The 25,023-nt window shown below is 38.8% G+C and overlaps 1 protein-coding gene across 1 annotated transcript in view; it reads left to right on the forward strand.

Moving 5' to 3' along the window:
• The first annotated feature begins 314 nt into the window (after window positions 1-314).
• The window catches only part of RSPH3 (radial spoke head 3), a 33,074-nt gene continuing 8,365 nt past the window's right edge, over window positions 315-25,023 (forward strand). Inside the window, exons 1-8 of the mRNA XM_042456779.1 lie at window positions 315-439; window positions 5,764-5,851; window positions 9,222-9,363; window positions 12,711-12,856; window positions 13,961-14,164; window positions 16,723-16,885; window positions 17,576-17,662; window positions 18,542-18,733. Of these exons, the coding sequence (XP_042312713.1) occupies window positions 315-439; window positions 5,764-5,851; window positions 9,222-9,363; window positions 12,711-12,856; window positions 13,961-14,164; window positions 16,723-16,885; window positions 17,576-17,662; window positions 18,542-18,693 (1,107 nt within the window). The 3' untranslated portion in view covers window positions 18,694-18,733. The remainder of the gene's footprint in view (window positions 440-5,763; window positions 5,852-9,221; window positions 9,364-12,710; window positions 12,857-13,960; window positions 14,165-16,722; window positions 16,886-17,575; window positions 17,663-18,541; window positions 18,734-25,023) is intronic.

Genomic DNA, 25,023 nt, shown 5'->3' on the forward strand with positions numbered 1-25,023 from the left:
ATGAAGGCCACCAATTGGTTTGTCTGCCTTAGGCACCAAATGTCTTTTGCTGTCTCTGACCACTATGTTCTGGCATCAATTAAAGCATGTTTGAAAAAGGAACCCTCACCAGCTCTGTCTAAAACTTAGAAAAGAAGCTTGAGACTTAAGAATACGGTCAGAGTTCCATTGGAGCAGGAGAACTGCTCAACCCATGTTCAGTTTATCCTGGCAACAAAGTGGAGTTCCGCAGCAAATAGCAACTGTTGGCAGGGAGGATTGTTCTTCAATGCCACAAAGACTTTGCTATGTCAATTGGAACCCAAAGATCCAACATGACCTCAGTGATTCTCAATCAAGAAGCTCCCACTGCCCCTTCTACAACATATTCCTATAACAGTCGACCTAGAGTTGTGCCTGACAGGAAACGGTATCGGAAATCCAAAATAGACAATGAGCGGTGAGTCATGATTCCAAACTGTAGCAGTCCTGGCCCCAGCCCTTCAGTCCAAGTACAACCTGACAAGGCTTGGTCAGGCACTCACCTCTCTGCATCTTTTGATCTCTCTCTCTCACACACACACACCACAGTTCTATATTTTGGTCTGGTTTCATTTTTCATTTGTGTCCCTTGCATTCACATGAACATTAAATGTGTCTCCCTGCTGGGGTGCATGCTTCAAAGTTACTTCATTTCTTCATATATTACAGTAAAAGGAGACGTGATGAGGCAACACTGTGCACCTTTTATATTCAAGTTCTCAATACAGGCTTATTGGCCTGAATCCTCTTGCTAGTCATAACTAGAATAGACCCAATGAGTCAAAAGGATTTAGTTACATGTTGGTCATCAGTCAACAATTGGTTCAACAGGTTTAGTCTTGGTAGGAGTAACCAATCAGATTTCAAACCATTGTCCCAATTTTTAGCAGAATGTTACCCTGTGAATAGTTGGCTATTTTACATGAGGTGATAAATAGTAGAAAGCAATATTGCATTTCATTGCCTAATCTCTTATTCACTGTGTGCATTATAAACGTGTCCTCTTTGATATAATGAAAACACATAACACCACTTTTCTTGTCATTGGCAGGACTAATTGTTTGTTTGTTTGTTTGTTTGTTTGTTTCAAGGATCTCCTCCAATTAGATGGGTTACAAGTATATACAAGACTAAGGATTCCAAAGGTCTACACATAGTTATAAGTCATACTATCAAATTTTTCAAAGCTTCCCTTTCTTACTCCATTGAGTTACTGTGCTTGTTAAAATAGATTTCTAATTTGTATGGAAAATGTTCAGATGTGGCAATGGTTAACTAAGGTTTAAAATGGTTCCTGTTGCAGGCCAGAAAGCCTAGGCCTGGAAGAACAAGTCTTCAAGGACATGTGCTGAGACATAATATAAACAAATGTATTATTGTTATGCTTCTGTGTAGCATGGTGACTTCATGGGAAAGAGGTGTGTCCACTTGGTGGGAAGGTTGATCTTGTGAGAGAACAAAGACTGATGTCACATTCAAGCTTCTAGCATGGACTCTGAAAGAGTATAGATGTATAGTAGCTTGCTGTAAAGTGTAAATAGCAACAAAGTCAATAAACCCTCATTTGAGTGAAAATCTGTGTGGAAGTTACTTTGATAATGAGTAGCTGAGAAGACTGCATCTGTTCCAGTTGGTACCAGTCCAGAACCACCGGCAGCACGAGACATCAACAATCCCAAAGATCTTTTTCTCTAACAGTGCTGACTTGTGGACAGTGCAGCCCGTTTACCCTTAAGCAAAACAACAGCTGAGACTAATAGTACACAACAGCAGAGTTCCAACAGTAGACAGATACAGTACTGACCATAAAAGCCAAACTAGTGCAAAACTATTGATTCGAAACCCACTCCTTTACAAACTATTGTTATTGTGTGGCTTCAAGTAATTTCCAACTAATGGCAACCCTAAAGTGGCCTTTTCATTGGGTTTTCTTGGCAAGATTTGTTTGGAGGAGGTTTGCCATTGCCTTTCCATGATAGTATGTGACTTGTCCAAGGTTACCATGTAGGTCCCTGTTCTGCAGAGTCATAGTCCAGCACTCAAACCACTAAACCACACTGGCTCAGTACACACAAATGATCTGTGGTTATTTTTCTCTTCTGCACAATAGCCTTGGCTCAGCTTCTAAGATGCCCAGTCACTTCTCCAGATATTCCAGAGGAAAATCTAAATGATTTTTAAACAAAAAGCTTGGAATATTTACTGTTTTTGATAATATTCAAAGTCCCCCAGCCCACATGGCATGTGGCCATACTGGCTGGCATATTCTGGCAATTGTCTCTGTTAGCATACCAGACATACCCAGCACTGTATATGGGACTTCCATACTTTCTTATCTGGAGTTGGGTGTGTTCTTAAGAGGTCATGATGACCTGTGGAATACTAGGAGATCTTCCCATGGGAAGGACATGTAGATCCAAAGACATGTGAAGGACCCAGGTAATAGCAAGGTAAAAGCTGAATGGGTTTGCTGGTTGCTCTGTCCTCTCCCCAGGCTCTCTGCATATCTGCTCACATTGGAAACAAAGGCAAAGGCAAGAAAGCCAACACTTGCTACCTACCTCTGCTGTGTTCCCAGCCAGTCTCCCTATCCATCTATTTTTTGGTTGTCCTAAATCCAATCACTATTTTTGCTGCTCCGAAATTAAAGCAATCAGTCATTCCAGAATCCCATTATCAATTGTCTGGGAAGACAACTAGGTCTTTGTAACACTGTAAGATAGCATGTAGCACCCCTGGAGGCCAGGATCTCAGATATAAGTATCAGTCCCAAACCTAGCCTTCTTGCACACAGTTGCACACAGCTGGCACCCAGGTTGCATTCACAGTCTGCCCTTAACTATGTAAGTACCTAGAGCCTTTCACTGTGTCTGCCTCAGACACCGTCTAAGCCACATTCCACTTTCTGTGGTTTCCAATTCAGGGAGGTAATTATTCCATACCTCTATTTTGGTTAGCTCTGGATAACTTTGTTGTTTGAATTACTATCTTGTGTTTGATTGCAATCTTGCATATTTATAAATAAAAATATTTTTATTCACCAAACTTGGAGTCCTCCAGCAGTTAGTACTGGCAAAAATAGATGAAAACAATCCTCAGGTTACCCAGTTTGTCACAAATCTCCTTGAGCTAAGCAATTCTCCCAATATTTAGAGAAGATACTGGCACAGTTGGTGGGGACTTCCAGTTTCCCTCCCCACATACACACACACCTTTTTGGTAATATCATCCAAAAAGATAAATTTGTCATCCCATGCTCTGTTAAAAATGCTGGTTCCCAAAGGTTTTCTCTCCATCTTGCAAAGCTTGGGAAAGTTCCTTTTTTGGACAACTACTTCATTTGCCAACTGTTAAGACCTTGCTTTGAGGAAAGAATTATCAGCCAACCTTTTACCTTGGAAGGAGCCTAGTTGTTAACAAAGTCTAAATCTTATTGGTAGTCTCAATGGTAGTCTCAACTAGAGGTGAATCAATTGTTGAATGGTAAATTAGTGTTTGTGTGTAAATCCCATTGGTTCAATGAGTCCAGTGTAACTGGCATTAGCAACTGGATTCAGGATAATTAATGTAACCATCTTTTATATTCCCAGTGAGTGAAGGGTGATGAAATATCATAACTGCAAAGGAGGTCAAGACACCGCAATGTAGGGTATTCGATAAAAATGTAATATAGTACCAAAAAAAAGCTAAATACACAAATAAAAATCTAAATTAATTGCATATTGTTTATTTACAGTTATGTTACATATACTGTATTTTATTATGTACTCAACCATATTGTTCTGATGATCTTACCTTCATTAAAATGCCTTGTTGGCTTACAGTATACTTATAGAACTCTGATCACAACAAAGATTTAAAATTGTACTTTACTAGCAATGAATCCTTGGCTGAATTCAACAACCCAGATTCTCCTTTTGTTTCCAAACCTCCATCAAAAGAAAAAAAGAAAGAAAGAAAACCACCATATGGTCAGCAACAGTCTTCTCCACAGCCCTTTGCAGCAGGCTGGGCAGTAATAAATCTGCTGAGCTAGAGAGACTGGATGACACAAGGACATATTTTATGGCTCAAAATAGAGGACATTTTGCAATTCCTCCCAGACCCCCAGACATAAGGCTGAAAGGTAGGATTTGTCAAAGAAAAAGTGGATGTCTGGTGTGGAGTGAGTACAACCATTACGAAATATCTTGACTAGAGGTGTCTGAGAGCAGTTCATTCTCTAAGAGACAAGTGCAATAGTGATTGTAGGCAGGAAGGACACCCCTGCTGTGAAAATTTTCCTCTGGAGAGAGGAGGAAACCAAGGATCAGCCATATCAGCCCCAATGTAAATCCTGCTCTGGTAAACAGACTGCCAGAAGTGGCGATCAATACAGGTTTGGAGTGGGGTATGTGTAGATGGAACAGCATGTCCAGCTATCAAAAGTCAAGCCATTTTTCAAACAGACTTTAAGATTGTCTAAGTCCTATACCTTACAATTTTATTTTAATGAAATTTGGACTAACTGCAAGAAGCTAGCTCAGCAGGGATGAAATAAAGTGCCCAGTAAATCCCCTAAATCTATAAATAAGATTGAGTATGCTGGAGAAGGGAGAGAATGACTGAAATATGTCAGAACTTAAGTGAAATATATTTAAAATCAACAAGGTAAAACATGTTTATTCAAGAATTATATCTGGGCTATATTTTAAATTGGAAGAAGAATTGAAAGCTAACTGAAGTGAAATAAATGAGAGAAAATTTACTAATTGTGGGAAAATTTGTCTGTGAGAAAACTGTTGGGGATGTTCATAGACTAAACAAACTTGTTTATGAACTGAGTGAAACTGGAATATTGCTGCCTCCATCTATTGGTTATTTGGGGGGGAGGGAAAAGGGGGGATTGGAGGAATGGAGGAAAATCCAATCATTTAGGTAACTTGGCTGGAGATATATGCTAAGATGGAACAGTTGAGAACTGGGATTAATCAAAGAATTGAATGTTATTGCAAAATTCAGACATTTTGCACAGAAATACTAGGTGTGAATTTTGCTCAGAACGAGTCCTTAGTGCAAAGATTCTCATCGGTCCAGGTTTCTCCTTGATAGGGTTTCCCTGTACACAGAAAACATGTTTTTCCACAATTTTTTCAAATATTTTCCCCACAATTTTTCAAATATTTGTCATCCTCTGCATTACAGCAGAGATACTTTACAACAATATTTTGTTGCTGGAACTTTCCACTCATGCACCCCAGGTAATGTGAGAAGTGCAACAGAGGGTACAGAAGATCCAAGGGAGTGGAAGATGCGGTAATTTTTCCTGTCAAACAGAATCTCCCATGCTTGGAACCTGCAAGGCCTGGCTCCATTACACCACTGATGTTTATCATGCAGAAGATCTCAGCTTCAGTTTTTGACATCTTCAAAACAAAAGATTAGTTATGGAACAAATTTTTCCCTGACATCTTGGAGTGACGAAGCCAAAAAAGATAATGTCTTGACAATGGATGGGGAAAGTAAAACCCGCAAACTGTACCTGTTCTTCCAGACCCATTTTGGTGGCTTCCAAGGCCCCCATAGGGCTTCCCATGTTCTTTTCTTTATATTTGTAAGAGCTGTTTTCTCTACCATACAGCCTGATAATAGTCTAGGCATTCAGTCATGATGTTTTGTTCTTTGTTGGGTCTCTCCAATAAAACATGATTAACAGCATTTTAAATTCCACTGATCTGTTTCCCTTAATCTTATGTATTCTAGTGAAGAAGGCTCTGTTCGCTATGGAAACCTCATGTATGACCGGAGAGTGGTTCGAGGCAACACATACGCTATTCCTATGCCACCTTGGGTAAGTCTTTCCCCCCCTTAAATTTATGTATCTTTCTCAAACAGAAAGACAAGAAAATAACTTCTGGCAATGTATATGTGTACCTTCAGATAAATAGTGTGGGGGATACTTGAAATATGCTTCCATGTATTAAAAAAAAATTCTCATAAACGTACTAGTGGAAACAGAAATGTCCTTTTGCCTTACATAGCATCAAATATAATGTCTTCCAAGCAATTTAATTGTGTGTATTCAAATAATCTATCACTCATTTCCTGCATGGCAGGGGGTTGGACTGGATGGCCTTTGTGGTCTCTTGCAACTCAACGATTCTATGATTCTCTGATTCATGATGATGGAGGCAATAGCCCACAGGATGGAGATCTAGTTATGTACTTAGTAAATCTATCTAGTTTCCTGTATTCAGTGATGCATTTGTTGCTGTTACAGGCCTTCAAATCAATTCTAGCTTATGGCAGACCTCTCATAGGGTTTTCTTAAAAGCAGATTTCCTTCTTCCACAGGTGAGAGAGTGTGACTTAAAAGATTGTATATACAGTGCTGTGTAAATTTACAGCGCTATATAAAGAAAGCTTAATAATAATAATAACAACAACAACATCCAGTGGGTTTCTTTGGCTGAGCATGGATTTAAACCCTGGTCTCCTAGAGTTCTAGCTGAACACTGAAACCACTACATCCTTTTTTTAAAGTATATGGGGCTATGCAGACAGCCCCTAAGGGACGGTGTGATGCCACCTCTTTCCTAGCCAGATCGGGACCATGGCAACCGCATGCCACTGCCCTGCAGCTATATGGTGCTCCTTCGGCACTGTGTCGTCCAGACACAGCACCAGAGGAGCACCGTGACGCTATGCACTGTGTGAAATGGCGTGCGGCATCACAACACCGTGGGGAGAATAGTCGGGGTGTGCATCATTTGGACACAACGCCCAACTCCACCCCCAGGCAGGCCTTAATGGCCGGTCTGAAGAACCCCATAGTGTACTTTTTTAAAAAGAGCTCAGTTGCAACCCTCTGATTATTTTTTTAAATGTTTTTTATTCATTTCCATACAATTAAAAAAACAAATAAACATCACATCACAGACATTTTTGACATAACCATTAACAAACCTCTCTTATTCCCACATTCAACTCACCACCCTTTTTGCATTAAACAATATTTTACACAACATAAAACAATATCCTTCCTGATTTATTTAGTTCTTCTATTATTAAAGAAATATCAATCTTACTTCAAATATGTTAAATATTTAGTGATTCCATATTTATGACCTTATTTAACTTTAGGTTCTGTGATTACATTCTTGTTTCTTTATACTTTCACTCTAGGCTTATTACAAAGTTCAGTCCCCATTCTCTTTTAAAATAGAGTATCAAGGGTTCCCATTCCTTCCTATATCTATCTAAGGAATTATCTTTAAGCAGATGAGTCAGTTTATCAATCTCCATGTAGACATACAATTTCAATAACCAGGTCTTTATATTTGGGCATTTTTTATTTTTCCAATTAGCTGCGTAAACTTTTCTAGCTGCTGTGGTCATACAAAATAACAATTTACCAAATTTTCAATCTAGATTCTTGTTAGTAACCATATTCAATAAGTACAGTTTTGGATCAGGGTATTCTTGGAGATTAAAGATGAATCAAACTGCAAAATTATTTTGCACATTTACACACCCACCAGATATGATAAAAGGTGCCTTTTTCCTTCTCACAAATCCAACATAATTTTTTTGTGATTTTGTTCATTTTCACTATTTTATAAGGAGAGAGGTAATAGTGTTATTGTATCTTATAAAAGTTTTTTTTAAAGTTGTAATTCAAAGTATACTTGATTCTTTTGGAGCAGGTCTTTTCTCATTGTTCTAAATTTATGCTTTGTCCAATATCTTGGACCCACTTTACCATACATGTTTTTAGTACTTCATCTTCCATTTCTAAATTCAAAAGCAATTTATAAAACTTTAAGATTTGATGATTGCTCTCTGATTTTAGTATTTTCTCAAAATCTGAATCTTGTTCCTCAATCCCATGTAGTTTCATATCCAAACTAAATCTTTCTTTCATTTGACGATATGCAAATCAATTGTAATTATAATCCTCTAGTATCAGGTGTTCTTGTATTTTCATTCTCATTTTATAATTATCAGTTTTTGTTAAATCTGTATATGTTATCGATCTGTTCTTACATACTTCTTCTCTTTTAAAAAAAGCTTCATTAATTGATGCCCACATTGGAATAGTTTTACACCAATTTATTTTTATCTTTGTCCACATCCTTAATAAGGATCAGCTAATAAAATGTTTGAGAAATTGCACTAAAATATAAATAAATAAAAATAAACACAGACTGAAATGCCTGCTTGGAAGGGCATAGGGTGGGGAGGTGATGGGCCTATGGAGGCAGGCATGCAGAAGACAAAGGCTGGGACAAAAGCAGCACCATGGTTACTTGGAAGAGATGTGAAATAATGGCTATCCCCAACCCAGTAGGATTGTATTTGTGGTGCCTTATGAGCCTGGTAAGATAAAGTCCCCAGATAATCTGCTTCAATTTACTCTTTACAGCCAAATCCCATAATTTCATATGCCATTCTCATTGTTTGCAAATGTAGTTTTCATTCAGTTAATGCAACAGGGTGTGGAAGAAGAGGAGATGGCAGACTCTTGTTTTTCCCAGTAGGTGCAAGTAAAAGCAAACTGCTGAAGCCTCTCCTGGCTTGTGTGTACTTCCTGTTTAATAACTTTTGCCATCTTAATCATACTCTAATGATGCTTGGCCACACATGTCCCAGTTTTCTTCTGTCAAATGCTGGGAAATATGAGATATTGTATGGAAGCATGGAAGACCAAGGATGAGGATAAGAGGTGCTGCCTGAATTATTCTGGTGTCATATGAATTACCATAGTCGTCGTCGTCTTCTTCTTCTTCTTCTTCATAATACACTTAAGTATTTTTGTCTAGTGGGAATATTTTAATAATAATAATTTGTTTTATTTATATACCGCTATTCCAAAGATCATAGCGGTGAACAGCAAGTAAGCTAATTAGCAAGTAAGCTAATTTGCCCCCAACAGTCTGGGTACTCATTTTAGCGACCTCGGAAGGATGCAAGCCTGAGTCGAGCTTGGGCCCTTTTGCTGGTCTTGAACTCGCAACCTTGTGGTCTTGAGTGAATGGCTGCAGTACAGGCATTTAACCACTGCGCCACCAGGGCTCCTTAAAACTGTTTAGAGAGCCCCTAAGACTTATAAAGTAGGACATATGTGTTCCAAAAAAACCCAACATAGTGTTTCATATCTTTACATATAGGTTGGAACAGCACTTTAAAATAACACAAGATTTTTTTCTCCCACTTTCCAGAGTCCTGAACCAGATCCTGCTGAGATTCAGAGGCGACGAGAAGCCTACAGGAAAATGCTTGCTAGAAGGCGAGCAAAAGAAGAGAGTGAGATACATGCTCCAGAGGTTGATGACAGTGGAAAGAAAGTTGTTGTGCAAACAGGTAGAACACCCATAACTTCTTTGATGGTTTTATGTCAAAATAAATTAATTAATAAATATCTGTCGCATGGTCAATGCAGATTAAACAGAGAGATTTCTATAGCTAAGAGACAATGTAAACATGATGACATGTCAAGAAGAACAAATAAAAAGGATAGTACATGGACAGAAAATTGTGGCTTAGATTTTACTTTTTCAGATAAAATATGATTTTTAAATTATAAGGACAGAATCCTATTGGAGACTTAGGGATGCATAAGCACTATACTTACGGAACTATATAGCGAATCCTGTCCCAATCTCCGCAGTTCTCATTTACCAAGAAGCAGTTGCTGCAGTCAAGAGGGGTTGGTTCACCTGTTGTTTGGGTAGCAGCTAACTGATGTTCCCACCCACTTCCATGAGTGATCTCTGGTGCAACAGACAGAAACAGTATTACTGTCGTAATTCGCCTTTGTGCTGCAAGGAGGGTGGGACCATCAGCCAGCTGCTTCCCAATCTACAAGGAAGCTGATCCCCATTGATCGCACTGGCAGCTACCCATTAAGTGGATATTAGGGCACTTGCATGGTTCCTATGAATCCTCTAAACTAGAGACTACATCGGGATCGTGAATATGAAACAGTCATGAGTATGCAACTCTTATAATTGCCTAACAAGATTCCAGCCATCACTTTTAATTTTTTTCAATATTTTAAATGAAATAGATCAGGATTCATGTTTATTTTTCCACTGACAGACTATTTCAATCAGTCAAACAGGAAGGACATCCCTGAGCCACTCACCTCCAGACCCCTAGATGCCCTCAGAATCTGTGATCCCTCTGGGCACAGTTTTTCAGGTAGATACAGAGAGCTGCAGTGGATGGAGGATAGGAAATAGGGGAAGGGAAGGAAGTCCCATTATAGTACTAGCAGTCCATTATCACAATGTTGGATTCAGGCCATAGGTAAATTATCTCATTATCCTTCCCCTTTCAACAGCTCCAGGTCAGTTTGTGATGTTTTTGAAGAGTTCACCTTTCAGATTGAAATTATTAAACATAGTTACCAAGAAATAAAGTCCTACTGACTGAACTCAGTCTGTACTCTGGTATGTGATTGAAGTCAAGCTAGTTAATTTATATAAACCTATTTAAGAGCTCCTTAAGGTTTTCAGTGTTTGAGATGCAGTGATAAAGAAATAAAGCTCACTGGTGCTGGAGTACCTTGTTTTTAATAAATATGAGTTTAGCTGAAGTACCCCAAAGCAGGTATCCTTTTCTTTAGCCACCATCTTGGGGGAGAGAGGCAGGCAAGCTCCAACTGCCTATCTGAAAGAAGAAAAAGCCCTCCTTCTGACCACCATCTTGAGGGGGAGAGAGGCCTGTTATGTTTTGTTTTTGGGTTTTTTGTTTTTGTTTTTTTGACTTTGTATTGTACTTCCTGTTGTACACCGCTTTGATCTAATTTGGAAAAGCGGTATATAAATAAACATTATTATTATTATTATTATTATTATTATTATTATTATTATTATTTAGTGTTTCTCCTACACCTTAAGTTAGGGAATTATAGTATTCTAGTAGTGTGCCATAGGCCAATTCTATACATATATATTGATTTAGAATTAAGTCATACAGGTTGAGTCTCTCTTATCCAAAATGCTTGGAATCAGAAATATTTTGGATTTTTTTAAAAATTTCAGAATACTTATATTTGCTTATACATACACAATTAGATTCTTGGATATGGGACCCAAGTTTTAAAAATTAATAATTTATTTTTCATATATACCTTATACATATAGCCTGAAGGTGATTTTATACAATATTTTTAATAATTTTGTGCATAAAACAATAATTTTGTATATGCTGAACCATCAGAAAGCAAAGGTGTCACTATTGCAGCCAATATTCATATTGGAATATTTCAGATTTCAGAATTCTGAATAAGGGATATGCAACATGAACTTCATTCAGTGGGGCCTAATCCACTGTACAAATGCAGCTTTACCAAGTTTAAAGCCTTTAAAGTATTGTATCTTCTTGTGATCTGGAGGTGAAGAAAGTGTGGGCTGTCAACCATATGTACCCCCCCCCTCAAAACACACACACATTTCTTGGCCACCCAAGCCCTCAATTATGCAAAGTCCCTGTATCTTTTCCCCAAAAAAAAAATTCAGGTGAAAAATCATTCCCTTCCAAAAAGCAAAACCTCCTACAGGCCTCCAGGAGTAGCAGGATAGCCAGAAGACCACCTCCAAACCCCTTAAATAATCCACTGGTTGAAAAATCAGCCAGTTGCTTGTCATATTGCTGCAAATTGGCCTCTGCTGGAGTTGCACACCCCATTGCAATCTTTCAACCAACCAGCTCTCTTTTGCTTTTAGGAGCGAGGCTAGGCAAACAATGTTTTATGTTGTGAGAATATGCAGGGATTCACATGTTAATTTAGTTTCTTCTCCACATGCTCCTCTTTTAAAAGAACAAAAGAAAAGAAGAACTGATAAAAGAAACTGTAGGCAGATGTGCCATTACATCAGCTATGTCTGTTGTTGTTTCAGTAGTCAATGGCTACATTTCATATATCAAGTATTTCAGCAACTATAGTAATAACAGTTGCTCTGGAGATAGGGTTTGTGCTTCACAGTTCTTGTTTCATTGTATCCACCATCCATCCTTGGCTTGGTGCCCTCCAGAAAGGCTAGCCTATTCCTCCCATTGATTTCAGCCATGCCATGTCTGGAGGACATTAGATTGAAGAAGGTTGTACACTATGGGCACTGTCTTGTGTGCCAATGAAGGAAGGTGGAGTAAATTGGTGAAATAAATAATTAAAAAAAGAATGGGTTCAGTTGTTTTTGTTGTTATTGTTGTGTACCTTTAAGTTAATGCCATCTTATGGCATCTCTTCAAAGGATCTGCCTGGCAAGATCTATTCAAGGAGACTTGCCTCTTCCTTCCTTTCGATATGGTTTACGGCACTTGATATTCCCTGGTGAAATATCTTCCAAATACTAATCAGGCTTCACCTTGCTTAAGTTCCAGGATCAGACAAGATCTGGGGCCCATTCATACTAAACAGCTATAGTGCTATATTCCACTTTAACTGATCCATTGGCAGCGCATAGTCCTTAGAGCCACTAGAGTGCTTCAGCTGAGAATTCTAAGTCCACTCCTAAACTGCAAATCCCAGGATTCCACAGGATGGAATCATGACAGATAACATGGAATAATAGCAGTAAAACTGTGTGTTGTGACTGGGCCCCTGCTGTCATATTTCATTAAATGTTCTATGGAAGACATGTTGAGTAATGGAGGATAACCCAACCCCACTAAAACCATTCCTCATTGTGTTATTATTTCAGAATTATACCTGGAAGAAATTGCAGAACGCATTATAGAAATGGACACAGAGTGTCAAACAGATGCTTTTCTGGCCAGATCAGCCAGCCCACTTTTCATCCCAGAGAAGACTGGAGCTGATGTATCTACACAAATTGAAGAAGGAGAGGTATTAAAGATATCAAAGGCTACAGTTTCCCTCTTTGCCATTAACATAGGATAGGGCCATTCCTATCATTAGGCAAAATGATGCAGTCACATCAGGCAGCAGATGTTGGAGGACAACATGGCAAGTTCTGATTCTGCCTGCCACCTTAGGTGCAGTGAAGACAAATCAGGTATATAAGATTCATCAGGCATTCCAATCAGCTTCTGAACATGGAATGAGCAAAAGGCATCATCTTGTTTACTTCATTCATAAATGGATTGAGCCCTCTGAGGGAGGGCCATCCTATCTGATTCCAACCCCACTGCTTTCCCATAGTAGATTTTGTTGCTAGCACTGGGTTTCTTTCTCACCAGACTTTGCTTCATGTTCAAGAAACAAATGAATAATTTATTTTATATTTTATATTTGAAAGATGTCTATGGAAGGAGCATTACACTGTTAAAAATATAAAATAATCATAGAACAAAAAGTCCCTAAAACTGCAAGGATAAAACTAACACCATAAAATATGAAAGCAGAGCAACAGAAGCTTGCTACAAAAAACCCCTATAAAATAATAATCAATATAACATTGATTATCTTTAGTGATGGCATTTACCTACACTTCTACATGCTTCCAAACATTGTTCCAGCTACCCTCATAACAAGATTGTAACCTGGGTACAGAACTTGTAAGTAATATGTTACAATTAACTGTGTTAACTGGGATGATAATGTTTCCAGGGGTGTTTCTAACAGTTCTGAAGCTACTAGTAAAAATGTTACTTTGAGTGTAACAAATAATTGTATTAATTATTCCTAAACCTTTGCCTTTAGAAATGTTGTTTGTTGTTTTTTTTTAAAAATAAAATTAGAAAGTAACCATGAGGTAACTTGCTGGTAAAGAATAACATTACATGACAAGCTTTTAATAATGTGTAGGGCCAACAAGTTCCTTTTGAAAATAATATCTCAAGCTCTGACTTTGTAAGTATTATAATCCCAATTTCACCAGCAAAACGCTTCCCATCCCCTGTTCCAAAATGGAAAAGAGTGCTGCTTTTCTTCAGACAACAAGATATTGATTGGAAAGAGTGAACAGCGTTTTTTTCTCTCTCTCTTCAGCTCTTTGATTTTGACATTGAAGTCAAACCAGTACTTGAAGTTTTGGTTGGGAAAACCATAGAGCAAGCTTTGATAGAAGTCATAGAAGAGGAGGAACTGGCCACTCTTCATGCCCACCAATATTACTATCATGAATTGCGCAATGCAGAGATAGCAGAACTGCATCGCCTCGAAGAACAAGAGAAAAGACGAAAGGAAGAAAAGGTATGTCCGTACAATGAATGCTGCTGATGGCCAAATATGATGCAGTTGCTTGTTTATTTATGTGGGTGATAATTTAAATTTCTAATTTCTTGTCTACAGGGCTCAACCTTGATTTTAAAAAGTTAATTATAATAATTGCAGAACCATTATTTGCTATGTCCAGATAGAGGGAAAATCTGGAGTTTCCTACTATCTGACCAAGTCTCAGTAGGCCTCATGCTCATGTGTTCAACCTTCCACTTACATCTTTAGTAAACCAGAAAAAGTAACTGGAAGTATTCACTTCTGATTTTCAAGAAAGAGATTACAACAAAATCCAAAACCATTGAGTCATTATTTCAGAATTATACCTGGAAAAAAGAGTGATACCTTTACTGGCCAGCCAAAATGCACAAAATACTGTATATGTTGCAGGCTTTCAAAGCTCTACTTGCTCTTTCATCAGGAAAAAGATTTTTTAAAAATCATTTGTAGTTGTTGTATGCTTCCAAGTCATTTTTGACCATGGCAACCCTAAGGTGACTTTATCATAGGGTTTTCATGACATGTTTCTTCAGAGAGGGTTTGCCAATGCCATCATCTGAGGCTGAGAGACTGTGACTTAGCCAAGGTCACCCAGTGGGCTTTTACGCTTGAGCTGGGATTTGAACTGGTGGAGTCCAGAAGGAAATTGATCACACACCAAAACAGGACTTCTTGTTAATCATAGCCCACTGGAATGCAGAAACAGGAAAAAGAGCAGAATTAAAGATTGTAAGAAATTTTGGCCTAGGAGTAAGGCTGAATTTTGCAAGACCAACAGTTTGTTTTTCGCAGACACCTTCTTCAAGCAACTCAAGAAGGGATTGTATACATGAACATCATCTGATGGAACATATAAAAATCAGACTACAAAACTGGAAGCAGAAGATGGATGCTCTATTGTCTCTGTAAAGACATGACCAGGAGCAGAAGGTGCCGAGGACAATTAACAACCAGTGTCAAAATTTAGAATAAAGCTAAAAAAGAACACTAAATCAACAATCATGCTTAAATACACCCTGAAGAACATCCTCGTAGAATTTAAAATAATGTGAAAAATAGATTTGCACTTAAACCTCATTGACTGGGAGACAGAAGAACTCTGGACTGAAGACAGAGGCACTGTCAGAGAGGAATGCAAAAAACACTGTCTGCAGCCAAAAAGAAAGGGAAACTTCAATGGATGATAGATGAGACTCTTCAAGCAGTTAAGGACAGATGAAAAGAGTTCAGAAATAGAGTCAGAACCCTGACTGCAAATATTCAACAACTTGTGTGCAGAGACAAAGAGACTTACTATAGTAATCAATGCAGAAAATAAGACATGACTCACAAGAAAAGACAGTGATGCTTGGTAAGGTAGAAGGCAGTAGGAAAGAGGAAGACTACATTCCAGATGGATAGACTCAATTAAGGAAGCCACTGCCATAAGTCAGCAAGACCTGAGCAGGGCTGTTGAGGATAGGGTGACTTAGGACTGAAACAGATGGGCCAAAAAAACTGCAGCAGGGCTGTGCTGGCACCATTCCCCCCAGGGCCATGGAGACAGCATGCATGTGGCCCCAATCCAGGCCGCCACTGCAGTTTTGAACTGGGCCAGCAAAAGGAGCAGTATTTTACCGCTCCTTTTTGGCCCGGCTCTTTTCCGATGACATGGGCCCAGTGCAGTTTCTTGTCACATTCAGGGCGTGCATTATCTAAACGCTATGCCCCAAATGTGGCAGGAAACTGCGCCATTTAACCCATCTGTTTTGAGCCTTAGAGGTCTCTCATTTATAAGGTCGCCATAAGTCGAAGTCAACAATAACAGTTTAATAACAATAAGACACTGCCTGTCTGTGGTTTTAAGCTCCTCCCCCCATCTCAAACAAGTGGATTGTAACATTTAAGCTATATCTAGTTCATCCATTTTGAGAATGCAGAGCTGCACTTTAACAAAGGTGACAACAGGGAAAGCATGGGTGGAAGGACAGAAAGAGGAATTATTAGAGGTGATGATATATCTCTCTCCTTGTCATCCAGTAACAATTGTTACTCACCACAGGTAACCAAGCTACCACTCCATGACAATTGTCCCCTGTCACACTCACTACAAGAAGATACAGCTTTGGCATTAGCAGGGGTAGGATTCTTGACAAAACATGGCAGAGTCAGATATAAAGTCATTGGCCAGCCATAGTTTCTAAAAAATAGTTTTTGCTTAATCAAAGAAAATAAAAAATTGGTTTGAAGATGCCATCACTGAAGATACCATGTTCTCAGAAGCTTTCATTTTTGGTAGGTATATATTTTTCAAACTATTTGATCACGCACCCAAATATTGTAGTTTCTTTACATAACACTTAAATTAATAATGCAATCTGTTGTTATAACTAATTTTATTATTAGTGTTACATTACTATTGCTTTCTCTTGAGTCAGAATAACATTTTGACCAGACAAGTTGGGAAGCCCTGTTTTTAAGTCTTCCTGTCTATTTTGTGGGAAATGGGAAAATGTCTATCTTACTCAATAGATAACTTTCATTATTATTTAAAGAAACGTCGTATGCAGCAGCGGCTGGATGAGCAAGAAAAGGAGTCAAAAGTCTCTGAGAGAATCGCAGCTCGAGCATTTGCTCAGCAGTACTTGAGAAACCTCATTCCCTCAGTCTTAACTAGCCTTCAGAATAAGGGATTCTTCTACAATGATATACAAAAAGGTATGGAATACACTATTGGCCATAAACATTTAAGTTAGATTAAGTATAAGTAATCATCCTAAACCAAGGGTTGGCAACTGTGGGAGGCTGGGGGCTGCAATGGAGTCTATGGAAGGTTGCACCCACTGTACCTCTCTGTTTAATAATTATTAAAAGCTGTGAAATCCTGAAACAGGAAGCCTCAACATTTATCGGATCTACTGCATAGTCGAAACCTAAAGGAACCCTGAGATTCCACTTTAACTTCCATGGTTCCATCCTATGGAATCCTGGGTTTTGTCATTTGGTGCAGCACTTGCGTTCCCTCACTGAGAACTCTGACTATCCCTCCCTAAATTGCCAGGTCCAGGATTCCATAGGATGTTGCCATTGCAATTAAAATGGAATGGTAGTGATACAAATTGTGCAGTGTAAAAGGGCTCAGATATCTGTTGGATGATCCAGATGAGGTACAGGAACTAAAAAAATGCTGGGTGGAATGATGTGCAACCTGTTCCTTTTCCATGATTACTAGGATAAGCAGTCACTTCAATAGGATTTACTTCATTGGTGCTTACGACTCTTTATTACTTATTAACATTCCTACAGTCCTGACAGGATATTTTATTGGAAATGGGACTCACTTTTCCATATAGTGTTACAACATGAATAAAAATATCATGCTTGTTTTGCTTTCTTGTATCATTACAGAGATTGAGGAAGATTTCCTTCCATACCTAATGCAGAATGTAGAACAGAGAATTGACAAGCGGCTTCTTGGAAGAATAATGACAGACTGTAAGTTAGTAGGGATGAGATAGCAAAGAGTGTCATATTTTCTTTTTGAGATTATTCCTTTTTTAAGCCTACCTCCAACAAGAGTTTGGAAAAGTTACTTTTTTAGACTACAGTCTCCACAATCCCCCAAACACCATAGTGACTGGTCGTGCCTGCTGGGAGATTCTGAGAGTTGTAATCCACAGAAGTAACTTTCTTAAGCTTTGACTTTAACATACAAAGTTGTTGATAAGCACCATTCCTTTTAAGTGCATTCAGAATCAATCACATAATAATTCCTGTGCTATCATTTAGCTGCACCTCTTGTGTAGAGATTGGTTGAATATTTTTAAAGAATGAGCAACTTCAATGGAACAATCTTTTTTAAAATGAGGAAGTTTGTGCTTTATTCTGATGAAATTAGTTTTGAACTAAATCGTCATCCCTTCTTGCCAATTCAGTCTTCTAGATTACTCTAAAACACAGAGGGAGGAGTGTTGAGAGAGGCTTTTACAGTGACAACAGTGTATTTTTCTAGTTACCTTACAAGTTCAGAAGATGGTGGAAAATATGGACCAAACTGTCTTTATATAGTTCATTTCTGCAGCCTCCTCAAAGCTCTGGCTGTTAAGGAGTTCAAGGAGCAAAAGATACTGGTGGCTTTGAAGAGTTAGTAGAGATTTATTGCTTTTCTCACCTATATTCTTGCACATATAAATATCACCTTCATTCAACTGTCATTCTTGTGGCATTTATTTTGTTGCCCAAGCCCATTCTATCAATTAAAAGTCCCTAGTGTGCTTAAAGATGAGGCAGATTATGTGCCAAAATGTAATCAATGCAATTTGCCTTGCTGGGTGTATTTTAAAAGAGACTAACACAAAGTACTAACTTTTTCAGGCTTAATAAATGAGGTTGTTGGAAACAGGTTTTACAGCTTCGCCAGAACTAGATTGCATGGTCAACAGTCACAGAAAGGGAAAACCTCGCGACAGAAACAATATTCTGGGTCTAACAGATACGGTCGCAGAGGAGTCTCTGATGATAGATAAACCAGGGTGTCTCAAGAACAATCCTCACCCAGAGAATCAGGTAATGTGCAAAACAGTTTTCCCTCTCAAAAATATGTGTTTTCAGTAACATATTACCATAGATCCACTGAAAGCATTAAATTAAATTGTTGAAGCTGCAATCCTAACGTGCTTGCCTGAAAGTAAATGTAAAACTGGTGTCATAACCTTTGCAGAACAATGAGGCTGCTTACTTTTCTTTGGACTTGTGCCTTTGCAAATGAGTTCTTCAAATCTTGCAGCATAAAATCAAAATGTGCATGGAAGTGGATGCTGTTGAAAATAGACTCCTCTAGATGAGGTATGCATGTAGACAGGCTCTTGTATTTATTTATTGATGTAGGGCTTCTATGCATAGGTTAAAAGGCTTGGCTTCTTCCTAGCCTCATGATGTCTAGTTCAGATGATGCAGGCCAAAACCCCATGGGCAGGATCAGGCCCAATCCTGCCTGTCCAGACACAGATCCAGAAGATCTGACCTGACCCCTGAGTAACATCCACCTGTCCCTGCGTCGACCCAGGGATCAACCCAAGTGAGCACCAGGGCCAGGAAAGCACAAGCATGCACACGCACACACACGCCCGGGGTGGACAACAGATGTGAAGCGTCAGGCTTCAGGCATGAAAGAAAAGAATAAGGCTATCAGCTGAACCACCATTTAATTTTCTGTCATGCCTCTTTGTCTTGCAAATTGTTTGGCTCACAGTAAAGGTTAAGGATTTGCAATGACATTTCTTTCAGGCCTTCCTATTTCTCACTGGCTCCCAGATCTGACTGAATTCAGTGGGTCCCACAGTTTCTGGCTCAAAGGTTTGCTATCTGAAACAGAACCCAAATGTTGCCTCCTTTTCATCCCAACCCCTGCTAGGGCCATTCCAACCACTGCTAGGCATGTTGTTTTTGTTCTTGTTGTAAATATCTTGTTCATGATACAAATATTTATTTATATCATGATATATTTATTTATATTATGCCTTCCCCCCCAGATTGTGACTCAAAGCTGTTTACAATTTAAAAATATTGTTAAAATCCACAAAATACAAAAGTACAAAATACAAAAATTAAAAAAACAATTACTGTGTATACTCCTGTATACACCTGGAAATTTTAGTCAAAAAACTGAACCAAAAAAACTGAGTTGACTCATCCACAGGTCAATGTAAGTACTATATATATATATATATAAAACCTTCCCTGGTGTAAGGCAAGAGTATAGCTTTTCCTGAACGTATTGATCCCTTCCCCTCTAGATGTACCTGTGAGGGTACTATATTTCTCCAGTTTTGTCTTGAAGCAAGAGCTGATCAGTGTCTTGGATTTTTATTAAGCATGCTAATGGTCCATGGTCAGCTGATAGTCTTTACGGCAAGAATGGGTAGCTGAACATCCTACCATACCACTAGCAAAAAAAAAAAAACTGTGCGTGCTTTCTTTCTTTCTTTCTTTAAGGAAATTCTGTTGTTGGGCTTTTTTTCCCCTGCCAACAATGAAGTGGCAAATTTGGTCATAGAAGCACAAAAACTGTTAGGGCCACATATAGGCCATGGACATGCATTGTCTACCCCTGGTTTGTCACAGGGGTGTCACTAAAGGGATGCAATGGTGCAGGATGCAGCTCCCTGGGGGAGTGACACCACTGCTCCTCAAATATATGCATTTTGGTAGAAATAAGCTGTGGCATTCACCTGTGTCCCTTTAAAATGCTGGAGTTCAGTGGAAGAAATGGTGTCAGTAGGAGGAGAAAGGATATACAGTCCTCCCTCTGTTCTCACCGACTTGGGATCTGTGTCCCTGGACTATCCGTGGGTGGCAAATGAAGGAGGTTAAAATGGGGGGGCACCTCCATTCAAGCCAATAGGGCTTGAATATCCACAATTTTCCGTTTTCGCAGGGGGGTCCAGAACGGACCATCTGAGAAAATGGAGGGAGGACTTATAAGCAAAAAGGCATTCACAAACAGCTGCATAATTTTTGCTTCTAGTGGCATCATTGACATCTAGTGGTAAAACACCTTAAACATCTGTGTATTTTAAAGAACACACTTTTTTAAAAAAAATTATTTATTTTATTTTATTTTTATTTATTATCCTTTTAAAATGTTTACATCTTACCAAATTTTCTTACCAAAAACAAAGTACACGTAAATCCATTTAGGTTGTGTATATGATATTGTAATTTAAAAGCATACTTTTAGTTTTCTTAGTTGTTTATGTCACAAGTGTTGCTGCTACATTCAGTAAACTTCAATTTATGAGTAACATTGGTACAAAAAATATTACTAAGGATTCTGGATGGAGTGGTATGGGGGTAATAGCATGAACTACTGCATTAGGTGACAACAACCATAGTGATGCCACCAGTTTGTCAGATCCCATGGCAGCTGCACCCCTCTATTGCGCTATCACCAAAATTCCATGGCAGGCAGCAACGAGGATCACAGGAGGAGGGGATATTTCCAGCACGCTACAAATGGTCTCTTTTCCCACCAAAACAAGAAGATTGAGGAGTGGGCTACTTGTTGTAGAGTAGAGCTGCATTCCCTAGAGGCTTGGGACAAATGTAATTTTACTTTAAAACAAGAATTCTTCTTTTAGTAGGAAATGTAGTTTGTTCTAGTGGTGCGCTGCTGCTGACATTCAGCCCTGCCTGCCAAATTTGGGTCTAATCTGCACTGCAGAAATAATGCAGTTTGACATTATTTTAACTGCCATGGCTGTGGAATTCTAGGATTTGTAATTCTGTGAGCTATTTCGTCTTCTGTGCCAGAGAGCTTCAGTGCCACAACAAAGTACAAATCCCAGGATTCCATAACACTGAGCCATGGCAGTTAAAGCAGTGTCGAACTGCATTATTTCTGCAGTGCTGATTAGACCTGTAGAAGGTGTGGCAGGGAGCAGTTGCAAAAATAGTCTGTCCACCCCCTCTTTAATATGGAAGTCATGGGCTCCCCTAGAGGGGCAAATGTGTCAGGAGGTTGCTGGCATCTGTGACTGCAGTTGGGGGGGGGGGGGTGTTAAGCAGTCAAACAATATTTCTGTTGTCCCAGACTTTTCACTGGCAATTTCTGGCACCACCTACATCATTTTATTCCCATCCCTGAACAGGTTTCTTTTTAACTCCAAAACATTAGGATAAAAAGTATTCTTCACTCCCCCCCCCCCCAATACTTTTTCAAAAGTTATAGTGCATCAGTGACTCAATGAAATTCCACTTCTACACTACAGCACTAAGAAATTTTAAAAAAAATTAGAGAGAAGAAAAATTGTCCTTTATAGAATGGGATCACCTCAGTACAATGCAAAATCCAAGGCACTATATTGCAAGAAGCTGCACTTCTTTAGGAAAAACCTGCAAGTTACAATTCATTAAAATAAACTTTAATTACTCCACACAGGTTCAATATGTTTTACCACTAGATGTCAGTGATGCCACTAGAAGCAAAAATTATGCAGCTGCTTGTGAATGCCTTTTTGCTTGTGTACATCCCTTCTGGCTGGCTGACTTACCCCCTTTCTTCAAGAATAGCAGAGTCTTATGAATATCTATTTGGGGTGGCTGGAAACCCCAGTGACAATGAGACAGGGAATCTGCTCCAGGTTTTAATCAAAATATTTAAGGAAGCTTTCAATTGTTCAATTAAATTTCATATTAAAATCTGCAATGGGTTCACCATCCTACCAACTTCTGAGCCGCCAGACTCTAGTGCATAGATGCATGACCCATTGAATGCAATGGTGTGTATCATATTACAAATTTATCTAATAGTAAGTTATGTTCAAATGTCCTTCCAGCTAAGTGGTGATGCTCAGGATTGCACTTTTAGCTTTAGTTATATTCCACATTACACTTACTTACATTACATTTTAGGGGATGTATGTTTCTTTCAAAATAATTCTAAGCAACTTTTATAATCAAAACAAATCAGATTCCATCCTGGAGTGTAATTTTTGTTGTACTTATTCCCCAAAATCCTGTATCTGGCCTTCCCGTTTGGTGTTTCAAACCACTCTGTCCTTTCTTTGTCCTACAGTTAATTCTAAGGACTGTTTTAGAGGGTCATTAAAAGTTCTCTGGATTGTTTTAAATGCTTTTACTGGTTGTGCATTGCTCAAGGGCCCTTGTAGACTGGGAAGTGATATAAATTCTCAACTGCACACACCCCCTTAGCAGAACGAGGCAGCTTATTCAGCAGCTGATTTTGAACACTGTGAAAGGACAGCAAATTGTTTATTCCTTGCTTTCTAGTGGATCTGCATGTTCCCACTATTGTGTTTGTTACTACTATATTTGTAGTCACAGGGAAGAGGAGAGGTACTTGTGGGATTGCATGCCTCACTGAGGAATTAACATGTTGGCTTTATCAACTATGTACTTTGACTGGATGGCCACTTATGTCAGCAAAATCTCTTGGGCTTGCCCTGGTGGACTGGTAGTAGGACTTCCTATCAATCCAGTAAAAAGGCAAAAGAAAAGCTGTTGTTCTTTACGCAGAATTGGTTTTTTTTCCCATTCAGGTAGAGGTCCAGATAACCCTCTATACTATCTCAAAAGAGTAATAGGTAAACCTTCATCTTGTAGCAGTCAGAGTTGAATGGTGAATCATATGCTTCGCGTGTCAAAGAGTTCTTAGGAACAATCCCAAGCATTTCCAATTATAAATCCTTAAGCAACCAGCCTAGGAAAGATTCTCACCTGAAATCCTGGCAAACTAGTAGCACTCAAGTTAGCCAGTAACAGGCATCACAAAACTAGTGGCTTTACTCAGGACAAGTGAAGTGGAACATTTCTTCACCACAGTGTTTTAAGGTAGCATTCATCTTGTTCAGAGACACAGGACCACAATGTGTCAAAACCAATAGTGGCTGATGAGTCAGCTTTATCAACAAATGTACAATGGAAAACTGAATCACACTAATAAATCTCATTAGGTGTGGTTATAAGATATGAATAAATGAATTTTTCCAGTTCACTACAGCTTCTTAAAACTAGAGGTCTTGTCCAATTAAAATAGGGCAGAGCTGAATTGTGGAAGATACAAATCAAATATCTATATTATGAAGTGTTTCCAAGTATTTCTATCTGGTAAAAATTGACGTACTTGATCACAAAATCACCAGGGTCGGTATGTTATCCAACCAAACTAAAACAAAAATCATAGAAAGGGTTTTGCACTTAATCTGTCAACTGCATCAGGTAACACACACACACACACACACACACACCCCAGATAAATTATTTGAATGTCTTCATTTAGAATATGTACTTACCAGCTAATGTTAATTTGATATTTAGACAGACTGACATCTTTAGCATTTTCATGTAAGTTTGGGATCAATCAGCAAACTTTGACTTTTTAAAAATCAAATTTGCATGTAAAAAAGTGTTAAGGTTATAGGTACTGCCAGTCAACTGGAGGCAGCTAGATGATTGCTTTCTCTATCCTGGAGACATCAGTGTTGCTAAAATACTCTACATCCCCATGCTGAATATGGGGTTTCATATTTCTATATTTTGATAACTAGAGTCAGGCATATTTTGAAGAGGTCATGGTGACCTTTGGAATATAGTGGGTCCTTGTTATCCACTGGGGTTTGGTTCCAGGACCCCTCATGAATATCTAAATCCATGGATGCTCAAGTCCCATTAAATACAATGGCATAGCAAAATGGTGTCCCTTATATAAAATAGAAAATCAAGGTTTGCTATTTGGAATATATATATATATATATTCAAGCCATGGATAAAAAATTCATGGATAAGGAAGGCTGACTGTACTAGAAAGTTTCATATGGGAAAGGCACACTGACCCAAATATGTGGAGGACCTAGGCAGCACTAAATAAAGATTAAATGGGTTTGCTAATCACTCCATCCTTCTCCAGGCTTTTCACATATCCTCTCACAACAGGGATTGAGTAAGTCCCAATTCAAAGCAGGTAAAGACCATATTTCCTTCTCATCCTGGGCCTATTCTTCTTTCTTATCCAGAGGTTGTCTCAAATCTCATCAATTTTTTGTTACTCCAAAGTTAAAACCATCAGATGCTCCAGAATCCCATTGTTGATTCCCTGGGGAAACCATCGGGTCTTTGTTACACTGCTGCAGCATAGTACCAAGAACCCCTTGGGGCTAGGAAATCAGATATAAATATCAGCCCCAACTCTAGCCTTGCGTGTGCACTGTGTCTCTCTCAGATGTGATGTGAGCCCCCCTACATCTTCCACAGAGCCCCCTCTTCAGGATCGATCATTATCACCCTAACTCCCAATGTCTCACTATTCAAACTTTCACGCCTTTCTGTCTGTTAGCTCT

This window comes from Sceloporus undulatus, chromosome 1 (assembly GCF_019175285.1).
Source record: "Sceloporus undulatus isolate JIND9_A2432 ecotype Alabama chromosome 1, SceUnd_v1.1, whole genome shotgun sequence".
NCBI lineage: Eukaryota > Metazoa > Chordata > Lepidosauria > Squamata > Phrynosomatidae > Sceloporus > Sceloporus undulatus.